Consider the following 15778-nt stretch of genomic DNA (forward strand, 5'->3'; position numbering starts at 1 on the left):
GTGTATGTATAAAAACCTTCACTTATAGTGTTAAAACTATCATCTTCCAACTAATAGAAAGACAAGAGAAACATATCAACACCTGGAGCGATTTATAGGTTACTTAAGGCGACAGTGAACGTGTTAAAACTATATTTTCCATGTTGCCAATTATATATATTTTTAATTCCAATAAAATTGGTCCATTATCGGAAAATATACATTTTCCAGCTAACTCATTCTTGGATGCCAGTGTTTCACCCCAGTGTACCCAGTTTGGGCTCATACGTTGGCAGCTAGTACACCTACCAAGACACTACCAGTGCATGTAGTGGAGACGACGACTACAACTACTACTACTACTACTGGCCTGCCAAGTGACCGCTGCTCATTTCGAAGGCCTGCCGATTATGAGGTGACGCATGGTCTATGCGACATATCCTCTTGGCCGTTATTCTTGGTTTTCTAGAAAGGGGTCAGCATCTCACCATCAGATAGCTTCTCAATTATTGTAATTATGTAGGCTGAGTGGACCTATAACTAACCCTCAGGACCAGGTAAAAATCTCTGACCTAGCCTGGAATCGAACCCAGGGCCTCCGGATGAGAGTCAGGTATGATACCCCTAGACTGCAGGGCCGGCACTACTACTGCTACCACTACTAAATTGTTTTCATTCCTCTCCGGAAGGGGGAGGCGGGCCTCTTAGACAGTGACACCGTCTCTTAGGCCAGGAGATTTGTTGTGGTGAAGTGTGGAGAAAGTGAGGGGGTTGACGGCTTTGGCCTTTCCTAGGAACTGTCCCAGCATTCGCCTTAGTGCAAGAAAATGGAAAACCATGGAAAACTATTCTCAGGACAGCCAGTGGTGGGGACCAGGCCCTCTCTGTCTCCCAAATGCAGAGGTGTAGAGCCACTGTAGAGACGTGGTCACGCGTCCTCTGCTCATTTGATCTGTCAGAGTGTAGAGCTGTTGGACCATGGATCAGCTGTGGTTATTTGTAGCCCAAAGCGTACTCCGGTGGCATCCACTACACAGGTTACTTTGAGCCACACTCTGTGTGAGAGACTTTGTCTCTTTTACAGTCAGTTGATATAGATTTTGATTCCGTTAGGGAACTTAAAATATTTGTTCTGAATGAGTAAATTAATAATTCCTGAAATATTACAGAGTGATGAAGGATGAAAGGAAGGATACATTTATATTTAGTTAAAATTACTTCGATTTTACTAACAGGAAATATAAATAGAATGGATTTTTTTTTCCAAAGCTTTCAAGATATCTTTGTAAATCAACTCAATTTTCTAACAAGGCCATTGGGTATATAAAAGTGTTTTAAATATTATCTAAATAAAACAAAATTTTCTTGCAACAATATTAACCTTTAACATTTTTATTAGATTCTAAGGCTGTACAATAAATTATGAAAATAATTCCTGCAGTGTAAAGGACCATGTGAGCCCAGGAGTGTTCATTGGAAGGGCACCCCTGATTGAAGGTTAATAGCTTTCAGTACAGAATTGTGTCTGGTGCTAAATACAAATCATTGTATGAAATGTGTGGCCGCTGACTGTAGTGGAAGGTGACAGCTAACATGAGAGCATATTTATACAAGCCTTAGAGGAAAATTATAATCGGTTCCAGAGAAACATGACTGTTTCTTAAGGTGAGCAGCGAATAAAGGTGACTGTTTCAGCAGGTTTCACCATGCTTTTATTATCCATCTCATTCTGAGCCATAGAACAGAGAAAGACAATCTTCTGATATTACCAAGAGTCCAGGCCCTGACTGGGAAATACCAGAATAGAATAACAACATAACATAATACAACAATCTGCAAAACTGTTTTCTTCAGATTATTATGCAGGGTATGAGAGTATATGACAGTATATTCTCTTGAATTATTTCTTTTATACATGTACATTATACCCAGTCTTATTGTATATACTGTCACAACTTCTGGGGCTGGCTGTACTTCCACTCATAGAGGGTAAAACATTCCCAAGGTAGGACATGAAACACGAGTTGTCGTTAGTTGTTCTGCAGACATGGGAAATTGTTTGTACTAGCTTTCACAGTGGACTGGGGCAGTTATGAAAATCATGTAGCAGTTATTGTGCTGCATAATTTAGTCAAGTCACTGGGTGAGATATTCAAAATGCTCCAGAAGCTCAAAATTTCTATGATCATCCAGTGTTTGTTAAAGACTGGAACAGTGAAAGCTGCCCAGCAGAGGAAGGCTACATACAATATGGATTCCAGAATAGTGAAAGTCATGGCGAATCGCGTGCAAAAATCTGGTATAAAGACAGTCGGTGATGGCCCGTGAATTAAAAATATCCAAAATGTCTATGTCTCATGTGTTGGGTAGTGACTTTGGGCTACATGCTTACAAGCATTGCAGAGGACACCTCCTCACAAATTAACTAAAGCGCCACAGACTCATGAAAGCAAAGTGCTTACACGATATGCAGCAAATGGGCACAGATGAATCCTTTGCCCTGAAAAAAAAGTTTTCATTACTGAGGAGTCTTTTAATGCTCAAAATGACAGAGTATATACCACATGTTCGAGAGAAGCTGCCAATAAGTTTCCAAGGGTCCAGAGGAGCCACCATCTTGTGTTAATCATGCTGTGGTGGAGGTTAAGCTACGAGGGCACAACGGTGCTCCATTTCTGCAAAAAAGGAGTCAAAACATCAGCTAAAGTGTACCAGGAGACAGTGGTTGAGAGAATGGTCAGAAACCTCAACACCACCTTCTTTCATGGTTAGAACTGGAGCTTTCAGTCGGACTTGGCCCTAGCACGTAAGGCTCACACAATGTAGCAGTGGCTTGCGACCAATGTCCTGGACTTCATTTCTACCTCTTATTAGCATTCTGGAGGTCCAGACCTTAACCCTCTTGACTACAAATGGCTTGCAAGAAGAGCCACCTAAATATTATCAGTTTAAAGGGCTCTGTAGTGAAGACAGCAGCGGAATTCCCTCTTGATGTGGTGCGTACTGCAATTGATGAGTGACCACTAAGACTTGTGTGCATGCTAAGGTGGTCATTTTGAAAAATTATACATGATTTTTATTCAATAGATATCTGTGTAATTGGTATGAACAGGATATTGAAGTATCTCTTACCATCTTGTGTCAGTTCATAACAACTTTCTGACAGTATTTATGGTAAGACTATGTACATTAAATTATTCTCTGTTGTACATCTGTTTTTTGTACCTGTTATATAATGTGGAATATATTATCATTGAATTTTCTTAAATAGGTCATAGATGGTGGAGAAAATGTAATTATGCCTGGTTTGGTGGATTCCCATGTGCACGTCAATGAACCAGGCCGAGTTTCCTGGGAGGGCTACAAAACTGCAACAAAGGCTGCTGCCGCTGGTGGTATCACAACCATAGTGGACATGCCACTGTAAGAAAAGTTTCCTCTAAATTGCTTGTGGAGTGACGTTTTACATTTGCACCAGGTTATAAATAGCTGTAAATAGTTATGGAAGAATGTCACCTTATTGTAAATGCGACTTATGATGTTAGGTCTGATAATTCCATGGGTTTAAGTCTTTATATTGATTAGTGTACTACTCAGCTTCTAATGCAGCTTTTATGAATGAAGTCATCATGGGTGTAAATTTTCAGTTCTACCAGTTCTTTCACTGCTCTTATTTTTTTGACCCCGTTTGAGCTCTGGTTTTATATTTCCCTTGCCTCACACACTCTGCTGTTTTGAGCTGTTTATTTATTTATTTATTTATCTATCTATCTATCTATCTATCTATCTATCTATCTATCTATCTATTTATTTATTTATTTATTTATTTATTTATAACAGAAACACACATTTTACATAGCATAATGGTACTTAATGACATATATATCAAATAGTGTCTGTCCAGAATTTTGCCAAATCACGAGCATTAGGTCTCGCTGCCATCAAGTCCTCCATTGTGCAACTTAAAGGACACTTACTACAGTTCATGAAATGGTTTTGTCGAGTTAACTGAAAACTTCTTTAGGGGAAGAATCTGGGATCCATCCAGAATTTTTGGTGCCATTTTTTTGGTCATCCGGTAATTTCGTCACCAAAATATAACTTGTTACCAATGTCTTTCATCATCGTTTCACTTTGTTATAATTTTTGTCACCAGGTATTTTCTTGCCACTTACTGTAATGTAACATTACGTAACAAGGTGATGGATATAAAATTTCGATGAGTTTCTCAGTTCTTGTTTCAAACATTCCAAATCACGATAAGTGGAGATGTTCAGTTCACAAATACTTTTTTTTTTTTACAATCTGCTTTACGTCACACCAACACAGATAGGTTTTATGGCAGCGATGGGATAGGAAAGGGCTGGGAATGGGAAAGAAATGGCCGTGTCCTTAATTAAGGTACAGCCTGGTGTGAAAATGGAGACAATTACAGGTAAGAGAAATTGATCTATTGTGGGTACATGTTCACACAACATAAAATTACTAAGGCTGGAGTCATTTGGGGTGCAATCAGAGAGAATTATATAGCTCCGTAATCACTCTCTATACGAACCAGGAAGTAGTGAAGAAGGAACCCCACTGAGAACTCGAATCATGCAGCAGATTGGGGTACGGTACATGCGGCACAATGCCTATAATCAATGAAGGAAGAAGCAAGGACTCAGTAGAACCTACCTCTTCCATTGTTCAATGCCATATTCAAGGTATTCCCTGCTAAACTAACCTGAAACTGCCAAAGAATGACATCATTAAAAGAACACTGTGATTAGTTCGGATTTGAAATCTGCCTACCATTGGAAACGTTGGACGTTTTGCAAGACATAGCCCATATGTACAAGAAGACATTAGATGGTGATGGGTGGCTTCTTCATATTGCTGCCAGAAGAAATGAAAAAGTTATGAATTTTGCCACTATTCGACAATTGAGAGAGTTGCAGAATGCTGCCGTTAAGTTTATGGATGGCACTTTTAGGTTTGAACCACACTTATTCCTACAACTTTAAGCTATACATGTCAGTGGTTTCCAGATGTCTTGGCTTTAATGAAAGTAAGTCTAGATCTGGCTACAAAATTATTTTCTCCACTGTTAAAGAAAAGATACAGAATATTCCTAATCATCAATTACAACCACTGTACACCTCATCCGACTTTGAGGCAGTGGTTGTGAATGTCGTCGTGGATATATTTCCTGGTTGTAGAGTTGACGGTTGCCTCTTTCACTAGGGGAAAGCAATGTGGAAAAGAGTTCAAGCTGAGGGCCTAAGAGAAAATGAATTTAGAAATCAGTTTCATTCTCTGATAACTTTGGCTTTTATCCCCAAGGATGATGTTGAATATGTTATCATCATGCTTTCAGAAAATATTACTGATGATCTGACCCAAGTCTTTGACCACTTTGGGGATAATTGAATAATCATGTGAAGGGTCGAAAATGTTGCAGAGGCAGACAGCACTCAATTTTCCCTCTACCAACATAGTACTGTTCACGAGGACTTTGATAAAGTGGAAGCAGGGAACTCTCCATGCAAGAAGAAGAGAAATACACAGACTTGGAGACCAGAATTTCACGCATCATTGATACCTAAGAAGAATTTAAGACAGAAAATAACATTGTGTTATCTTCATGCTGTGGATCACAACCTGGCTGGAAACTTTGGTTGAAGACTCCATTAAAATAAAACATGCGCATCAGTAGGATACTCACACCTATACAACCTAACTTCCACACTAATATTTCTAATGTGTATTGGTACACTTTCTTTCATAATCATGCACTTAACTAGTTAGGCACCAACTCACGCACAATAAATTTGTTACCTAACTTATTTTTTATATCCACGTGGGCGGCAAGAAGGAAGTACCAGAATGTTATAGATTAACACACACATGTATATTCTGAAGGAGTAATAATCGGTACAAAGCAACAATAACAATTGCAGTACTTTGAGGTCATCGAAAGACACAACCCTAAATTATCTCTTATGTAGATAAATGATGCTGGCAAAACAATCATACCTTCCTAACTCTCAGTTGGTGTTACCTATTTAGTCATGCAGAAAACAGTGCTCATCAACAGATGGAACATAGCTACATGAACAAAACCCACTAAACATAACTCTGTAGTTATACATTAACACAGGAATATTCCTATACATCCCAATACCATCAAATATAGATGAAACTACTGAGTTATTTTCAAATCCACAGCATCCATTTTATCAGTTACCAATAAAACTTCAACATAGTGCTGAATTTACAACTGATGCTCCCTAAATGAAAATATCAGAGTTCACAGAGATTTCATGCACTTGTAAATTAGGAGAAATGAAGTTAAAGCTTGTACATACATACCTTGATACTTTTTTTTTCAACTGCTTTATGTCACAACGTCACAGATAGTCTTACATCAACGATGGGTAGGAAAGGGCTAGGAGTGGGAAGGAAGTGACTGTGGCCTTAGTTAAGGTACAGCCCTTAGCATTTGCCTTGTGCGAAAATGGGAAACCACAGAAAACCATCTTCAGGACTGCCAACAGTGGGGTGTGAACCCACTATCTCCCAAATGCAAGCTGAGAGCTATGTGTCCCAAACCGCACAGCCACTTTCTTGGTAAATAATACTTTGTTAAATCTGTTCCTAGTATTCTAAAAAAGAAAAGGTCCACATTCCCTCTTATTGAAGTTGATCTAAAACTAGTATCTCATTTCCACATATGGAATACTGGCACTTACCCGCGGCTTTGCTCGCAGGAATTTTGTAATTTGATAAAGGTAATCGTTTCCTCGGTACTATACTAACCCATTATCTGAAAATCCTTGAAGTATAAAAATTCACCAAAAAATTGAGTTTCATTTACCCCAGAAACTCTTTGTAAACAACGTTTGTGGTATTGTCTTTTGGGGCTAAAATGACCAAGTGACATAGAACTGTACATGTGAGAAAAAGTCTTCTCTCAATTTGGAAAAAACAAACAAACATGTTTCTTTATTTTTAATGGAGATTCCAAATACCTATTTCCACGACTGTAACATCTTCAGTTTTTGAGATATAAGTATCCCCATAAAAAGAATTCAACCCGTTTATCAGTCCTTCTCCCACCTCCAACCCCACCTAAGTGGATTTTCTGGAAACAAAAAAATACATGTTTCTTTATTTTTAAAGTAGATTCCAAATACAAATTTCACGTCTGTAATGTCTTCAGTGTTTGAGATATAAGCCTCCTCATAAAAATTATTCAACTCTATTTTTTCACTTCTTTTCACCCTCATTAAGTGCCTTTTCTGAAAACAAAAAATATGTGTTCCTGTATTTTTAAAGGACTTTCCAAATAACAAGTTTCATGTCTGTAACATGTTTTGACATATGATGTAGATATACCGTACTCATTTTAAAATTAACCTACTTTTTCAATTCTTTTCAGTCCCTTAAGTGGATTTTCCGAAGAGAACAAAATACGTGTTTCGTTATTTTTAAAGGAGATTCAAAATACCAACTTTCACGTCTGTAAAATCTTCAGTTTTTGAGATATAAGTATATAAGTATCCTAATAAATAGAATTGAACATCATCTTCACTTCTTTCCACAGCCTCCCCCCTTAAGTGGACTTTCTGTAAACAAAAAAATACGTGTTTCTTTGTTTCTAAAGGAGGTTCAAAATGCCAGCTTTCACGCCTGAAACATCTTCCGTTTTTTATATATAAGTATCCTCTTAAACAGAATTCAACTCCTTCTTTACTTCCACATCTGTAAAATCTTCTGTTTTTGAGATATAAGTATCCTCTTAAACAGAATTCAACTTCTTCTTTACTTATTTTCACCCCCGCCCCCCCAAGTCGATTTTCCGAAAACAAATAAATACATGTTTATTTTTAAAGGAGATTCCAATACTAATTTTCACATCTGTTACATCTTTAGCTTTTATAGATATGAGTATCCTCATACAAATAATTCAACTCACTTTTCAATTTTTTCACCCCTTAAGTGGATTTTTCGTAAACAAAAGAAGATGGCTTTCTTTATTTTTAAAGGAGATTCCAAATACCAATTTTCACATCTGTAACATCTTTAGTTTTTGAGATATAAGTATCCTCATATAAAGAGTTCAACTAATTTTTCAATTCATTCACCCCCCCCCCCCCTCTACAAAAGGATTTCCCAAAAAAAAAAAAAAAAAAAAAAAGTGTTTTTTTACTTCGAAAGAAGATTCCAAATACAACTTTTCATGTTTGTAACATCTTCAGTTTTTGAGATATAAGTATCCTCACAAAAAGAATTCAACTCCTTTATCACCCCACCCGCATCGAGTTGATGTCCCCTCCACACATAAAAGAAGAAGGTGTGTTTCTTTATGTTTAAAGGAGATTCCAAATACCAATTTTCATGCCTGTAACCTTCAGGTTTTGAGATATAAATATCCCCATAAAAAGAATTCACTTTTTTTTTTCAGTTCTTTCACCCCTGTTAAGGGAATTTTCCAAAAACAAAAAAAAAAAAAAATGTGTTTCTTTATTAATAAATGAGCTTCCAAATACCAATTATCATGACTGTAACATCTTCAGTTTTTCAGATATGTGTCCTCATAAAAGAAATTTAACTCCTTTTCACCCCGACCCCCAAGTTGATTTCCCCCACAAAAAATGCCCGTTTCTTTATTTTTAAAGGAGATTCCAAATACCAATTTTCATGTCTGTACCAACTTTAGTTTTTATTAGATATAAGTATCCTCATACAAATAATTCAACTAATTTTTCAATTCTTTCACCTCCCTCAAGTGGATTTTCCAAAAAACAAAAATATATATTCCTTTATTTTTAAAGGAAATTCCAAATACCAATTTTCATGTCTGTACCCTCTCCAGTTTTTTAGATATCAGTATCCTGAATAAAAAGAATTAAAAACCCCCTTTTCAATCCTTTTTACCCCCACCCCCACCCAAGTGGTTTTTCCGAAAACAAAAAATACAGGTTTCTTTATTTTTAATGGAGATTCCAAATACTAATTTTCATGTCTGTAATATCTTCAGTTTTTTAGATATACGTATCCTCATAAAAGGCATTCAACCCCTTTTTCACCCTTTTTTCATCCCTTCTAATGGGATTTTAAAAAAACAAAAAAATATGTGTTTATTTTTAAAGGAGATTCTAAATACCAATTTTTACATCTGTAAACTTTTAAGTTTTAGAGATATAGTAACACTCATTTTAAAAATTTGCCCCCATTTTCACCCCCTTAGCAATGGAATATCCAAAAATCCTCCCTTGGTGAGCACCTACATTGTAATATAAATGTATCCCCATAATTTCATTTCTTTAGGTAGAGTAGTTTTGGCTTGGAGATGATGAATCTGTCAGTCAGTCAGTCAGTCAGTCAGTCAGTCAGTCAGTCAGTCAGTCATGACATTTTATTTTATATATATAGATTTAGAAGGTCTCATCCAATTTCTTATAACAGCAGATCGAAAGACACACACTTCCACCCACTTTTATGTCTTAAGGCAGTATTGGCTACAACAGTATGTCAAGAAAGATTGCACAAGCCAGCAAATTATATATATATTTTTCTCCGGTATAGTTTAATAGGTGATCTTACCTAACTTAGGTGTGCTGAGTACAAATCTACTTTCCGTTTTTCTGTATCACACAAGGATTTTTCACAGTGGCATCATTATTTCCTTTAATATAATGATTTTGATCACATTTCACTACTGTAAATGTTGACACTGCTTAAAGATCTGTAAAAAATGATTCTGTAAACGAACATTAATAAAACTCACATGCTGATTTCAAATCTGCTTTCCTTTCTCATATCACTTAAGGATTTTTCACAACAGCCACATCATTTCCTTTAATATTATAATTCTTATCACATTTCACTAAATTTTGACACCCCTTAAAGATCTGCAAAAAACAAAAAGTTTGCAACCTGCATTATATCGCACCGACACAAGTAGGTCTAATGGCGATGATGGAATAGGAATGGGCTATGTATGGTAAGGAAGCATTCGTGGCCTTAATTAAGGTACAGCCTGGTGTGAAGATGAGAGACCACAGAAAACCATTTTCATGGCTGCCAACAGTGGAGTTTGAATCCATTATCTCCCGAATGCAAGCTCACAGCTGCGCACCCCTAACCGCATGGCCAACTCACTCGGTTGCAAAAAAAAAATTAATAGGTGACCTTAAATGACTTGCCAGCAAAACAAACTTTTTTCTGAGGACTGAGATGTTATTGGTGATTGTAAATAATTTTAATGCACTGAAATCAGTGCGGGAGTCAGGTTTTGTAACAGTACACAAAAGAAATGTCATATAAGTTAGTTTTACCCAATAAAGTCCACTGTAAAATAAAAGAAAAGCCTTATACAGCATAAAACAAACTACCTAGGTATCTTTACAAACCACCACTTGAAGATAAACTCTTTTCGTTTGCCTGGAATGAGGGTTGTGTTGACGGTCATTCATAACCGTGTTGCGTATTTTCCCTCTTCAAGCACCAGCAGTAGTTAGCTAATATCGCTATGGTCTACCATCCCTGGTACCTTCTTTCCATTTCTTTTAATTGTCGGTGGAATCTTTCACACTGCTCATCACTTAGGGGTCCCAGATTGTCAGGGAAATAGTCCAGATGATTGTTTAAGATTAAATTCATGTTGTAGCCATGAGCTTGATATAGTTTCAACATATTTTTCACAATTGTTTTATAGTTCATGTCGTTTATGGTTCCCAAAAAATTAATTATTGCTTCTAAAAGCACACCATGCCTGACGTTCAGCATCATTTGTGGTGACCGCCTGTGGGTGGGGGACGCAGACAAAGAATACACACAAGCTATCCCCTGCCTGTCATAGGAGGTGACTAAAATGTGCGACCTAAGCATGGAAATGGATTGTGGCTTTTGTGGAAATCCACAGCCTGTTTCTAGTTCTTCGACTGGGTCAGGAATGGAATGAATGAAGCCCCATCTAGCGGCGAGGTTAGGAATTGTGCCAGCTGCGAAGCCTGTCGCACTCTTCTGGGGCAATGATTAATGAATGACGGATGAAATGAAGTGATATTCGAGAGTGTTGCTGGAATGAAAGGTGACAGGGAAAACCGGAGTACCCAGAGAATAACCTGTCTTTCCTCTGCTTTGTCCAGCACAAATCTCACATGGAGTGACCGGGATTTGAACCACAGAACCCAGCGCTGAGAGGCTGGCATGCTGCCACCTGAGCCATGGAGGCTCTGTGGCTTTCGTACCATGAATTAAACCCCATGTGGATGGGAGGGGCTGCATACACCTACAGGTAATCCCTGCCTGTCTTAGAAAGTGACTAAAAGGGTCATATGGCCATCGGTCCCCTGTATTTTTCTCCTTTTTCATGAGGGTTTGTTATAGACCAATCAAAATTTGATATGCTTACTGCCTGGGGAGAGGCTTCTTACGTATGCGACTGCTCTCGATAGCCCAGATCGTGCCTGCAGCCCGTCGGGTGGGAGTCAAATGTACTCAACAGTAGTATCCGCCTGACAGCGCAGATCCCCACAAAGTTGAATGCCAGTCCATATTACTTATCAATTTATTTATACAATTTTTTCCCCTATACAATGGTTCATGGTGTGGGTTTCTGTAGTCACGTCCCAATACCATTTCACACAACATAGTTTCTGTGAGGCACGTAAATGAGCGAATGATGTGGGTAGATTTGTCAGTTAGAGGAATTAGGACTAGAATTGTCTCCGTGTATTCATTATGTGAGGGTGCAGATGAGGATGAAGTTGACAAGTTTTATGAAGCATTGAGTGACATCGTGGTCAGGGTCAACAGCAAGGACAGAATAGTGCTAATGGGCAATTTCAATGCGAGAGTTGGGAATAGAACTGAAGGATACGAAAGGGTGATTGGTAAATGTGGGGAAGATATGGAAGCTAATGGGAATGGGAAGCGTTTGCTGGACTTCTGTGCTAATATGGGTTTCGCAGTTACGAATACATTCTTCAAGCATAAGGCTGTTCACCGCTACACATGGGAGGCTAGGGGTACCAAATTCATAATAGGCTATATCTTAACTGACTTCAAATTCAGGAAATCTGTTAGGAATGTACGAGTTTTTCGGGGATTTTTTGATTATACAGACCACTATCTGATCTGTAGTGAACTAAGTATCTCTAGGCCTAGGGTAGAGAAAGTGAAATCTGTCTGCAAACGAATAAGGGCAGAAAATCTCCAGGACGAGGAAATTAGACAGAAGTACATGGATATGATCAGTGAGAAGTTTTGAACAGTGGACATTAGGATATAGGATGTCAGGATATAGAAAGAGAATGGGTGGCATACAGAGATGCTGTAGTAGAAGCAGCAAAGGAATGCCTAGGAATGACTGTGTGTAAAGATGGCAAAAAGGCGAACATCTTGGTGGAATGATGAAGTGAGATCAGCTCGGAAACATAAAAAGAAGACTTATGAAAAACGGTTCCAAACAAGAGCCGAGGCAGACAGGGATTTGTACGTAGATGAAAGAAACAGAGGAAACAAATAGTTGTTGAATCCAGAAAGAAGTCATGGGAAGATTTTGGTAATAACCTGGAAAGGCTAGGTCAAGCAGCAGGGAAACCTTTCTGGACAGTAATAAAGAATCTTAGGAAGGGAGGGAAAAAGGAAATGAACAGTGTTTTGAGTAATTCAGGTGAGCTCATAATAGATCCCAGAGAATCACTGGAGAGGTGGAGGGAATATTTTGAACATCTTTTCAATGTAAAAGGAAATCATCCTGGTGGTGTTGCAAACAGCCAAGCTCATGGGGAGGAGGAAAATGATGTTGGGGAAATTACGCTCGAGGAAGTGGAAAGGATGGTAAATAAACTCCATTGTTATAAAACAGCAGGAATAGATGAAATTAGACCTGAAATGGTGAAGTATAGTGGGAAGGCAGGGATGAAATAGCTTCATAGAGTAGTAAGATTAGCATGGAGTGTTGGGAGTATTGGTAAGATACCTTCAGATTGGACAAAAGCAGTAATTGCACCTATCTATAAGCACTGGAACAGGAAAGATTGCAACAACTATCGAGGTATCTCATTGATTAGTATACCAGGCAAAGTATTCACTGGCATCTTGGAAGAGAGGGTGCGATCAGTCGTTGAGAGGAAGTTCGATGAAAACCAGTGTGGTTTCAGACCACAGAGAGGCTGTCAGGATCAATTTTCAGTATGCGCCAGGTAATTGAAAAATGCTACGAGAGGAATAGGCAGTTGTGTTTATGTTTCGTACATCTAGAGAAAGCATACAACAGGGTACCAAGGGAAAAGATGTTCATTATACTGGGGGACTATGGAATTAAAGGTAGATTATTAAAATCAATCAATGGCATTTATGTTGACAATTGGGCTTCATTGAGAACTGATGGTAGAATGAGTTCTTGGTTCAGGGCCCTTACAGGGATTAGACAAGGCTGTAATCTTTCGCCTTTGCTGTTCGTAGTTTGCATGGATCATCTGCTGAAAGGTATAAAATGGCAGGGAGGGATTCAGTTTGGTGGAAATGTAGTGAGCAGTCTGGCCTATGCTGATGACTTGGTCTTAATGGCAGATTGTGGCGAAAGCCTGCAGTCTAATACCTTTTTTTTTTTTTTTTTTTTTTTTTTGGTAGTTGCTTTACATCACACCGACACAGACAGGTCTTACGGTGATGATGGGACAGGACAGGGCTAGGAGTGGGAAGGAAGCGGCCATGGCCTTAATCAAGGTACAGCCCCAGCATTTGCCTGGTGTGAAAATGGGAAACCGTGGAAAACCATTTTCAGGGCTGCCGACAGTGGATTTCAAACCTACTATCTCCTGAATACTGGATACTGACCACACTTAAGCGACTGCAGCTATCAAGCTCGGTAGTCTAATATCTTGGAACTTGAAAATAGGTGCAAGGAGTATGGTATGAAAATTAGCCTCTCGAAGGCTAAATTGATGTCAGTAGGTAAGAAATTCAACAGAATTGAATGTCAGATTGGTGATACAAAGCTAGATCAAGTTGATAATTTAATGTATTTAGTTTGTGTGTTCTCCGAGGATGGTAATATTGTAAGTGAGATTGAATCAATGTGTAGTAAAGCTAATGCAGTGAGCTCACAGTAGCGATCAATAGTATTCTGTAAGGAGAAAGTCAGCTCCCGGACGAAACTATCTTTACATCGGTCTGTTTTCAGACCAACTTTGCTTTACGGGAGCGAAAGCTGAGTGGACTCAGGATATCATATTCATAAGTTAGAAGTAACAGACATGAAAGTAGCAAGATTGATTGCTGGTATAAACCAGTGGGAACAATGGCCGGAGGGTACTAGGAATGAGGATATAAAGGCTAATATAGGAATGAACTTGGTGGATGAAGCTGTACGAAAAACGAGCTTCTTTGGTGGGGTCATATGAAGCGAATGGGGGAGGATAGGTTACCTAGGAGAATAATGGACTGTTATGGAGGGTAAGAGAAGTAGAAGTAGACCAAGGTGACGATGTTTATACTCAGTTTCTAACGATTTAAAGATAGGAGGTATAGAACTAAATGAGGCCACAACACTAGTTGCAAATCGAGGATTGTGGCGACGTTTAGTTAATTCATAGAGGCTTGCAGACTGAACGCTGAAAGGCATAACAGTCTATAATGTATGTATGTATGTACTTATCACACTCGGTATAAGCTGTGGGGTACATGCTAATGCGGGTGATTTGGGGTAGGGTGTTGTAGTGCTCATTGCCTCAGTCAGCCCATATTAGGCATCGTCCAACATCGGACCACGGTCAATACCTGCTACGACCAGGTGGGTATTGCCTTGGCTGCTTCATTCAGCTAAAGAGGCCCCTGATCGGAGTGGGTGGCATTAAAAGAGGATGTTTCTGGACATGGCTGGAAACAACGTCAAAAGCCTGTCAATGGTGGTCTGCTACCCAAGTTTTTAACATTTGATTACCTCAGGGGAGCAACCCCATGGGAAAATTCTCAGCGTGAAAGTTTGAGATCCAGCTTCCCTAAGTTCTTACTTGCCACCAGAACCGATGAGCAAGACTTCATGCTTGTAAAATTGGTCTTGCTTAGTTCAGTCTTGGCAGTTTCCTTCACCATCGCATCATTCATGGTTAAAAACTTGAAGGTATTGTCGATGAGAACTAAGTCAATCTCTTCCTCAAGCCCCGGAATGCCAGACCAACCTGCTGTTAATAAGCCAGGTCTATCTGCTGGAGTGTAGTATCGCGTACCAAATGGCCAGTGAATATTTTTCAGGCACTGAGCAGTGATATGTAGTGCCTGTCCCTACAGTGAAAAGTAATAGTCCTTTTATCCAGAGTGTAGAATTATGTTTTGTCCTTAGGATAATGAAGTAATCGGCTCGTATGAACCCGGTCCTGTCTATTGAGTGTGAAGTTCATCTGTTGAAGAAATGCTTGTGCTTGCATATACACCGGTCGGACCCTCAGACAAGTGGTCAGTCTGTGAAGGATTGAGTCACCTTGAGCACAATATGAGCAGGAATCCAAATCAGTCATTCGTATTCGATATAGCCGTTCCTTTGTTGGTACAATGTCATGGACAACCATATACCATGTAGATCGCACTTTAGCAGGTAAATGAGAAACACTAATGTTTTTGCAAAGTTGTAGAAAATCAGTGTTTGAAGGGACTTGTTGCACTAAGAGTATGAGTGGCGGAGGTTTTTGACAAAAAGAAATCAGCATAAATCCGACGTGTTAATTGTACTTCTGGTACTAACTTGGCTTCTGTCAAATAGCACCATTCTTGCAAATAAATGCAGAGATACTTCAGGGCTGGC

At 38.8% G+C, this 15778-nt stretch overlaps 1 protein-coding gene across 6 annotated transcripts in view; it reads left to right on the top strand.

Moving 5' to 3' along the window:
- The window catches only part of LOC136864451 (allantoinase, mitochondrial), a 238709-nt gene that overhangs the window by 60679 nt on the left and 162252 nt on the right, over positions 1–15778 (top strand). For all 6 annotated transcript variants that reach the window (XM_067141458.2, XM_067141461.2, XM_067141460.2 and 3 more), the window contains exon 3: positions 3251–3402. In XM_067141458.2, the coding sequence (XP_066997559.1) occupies positions 3251–3402 (152 nt within the window). The remainder of the gene's footprint in view (positions 1–3250; positions 3403–15778) is intronic.

This window comes from Anabrus simplex, chromosome 2 (genome assembly GCF_040414725.1).
Source record: "Anabrus simplex isolate iqAnaSimp1 chromosome 2, ASM4041472v1, whole genome shotgun sequence".
In the NCBI taxonomy this organism is placed as follows: Eukaryota; Metazoa; Arthropoda; class Insecta; order Orthoptera; family Tettigoniidae; genus Anabrus; species Anabrus simplex.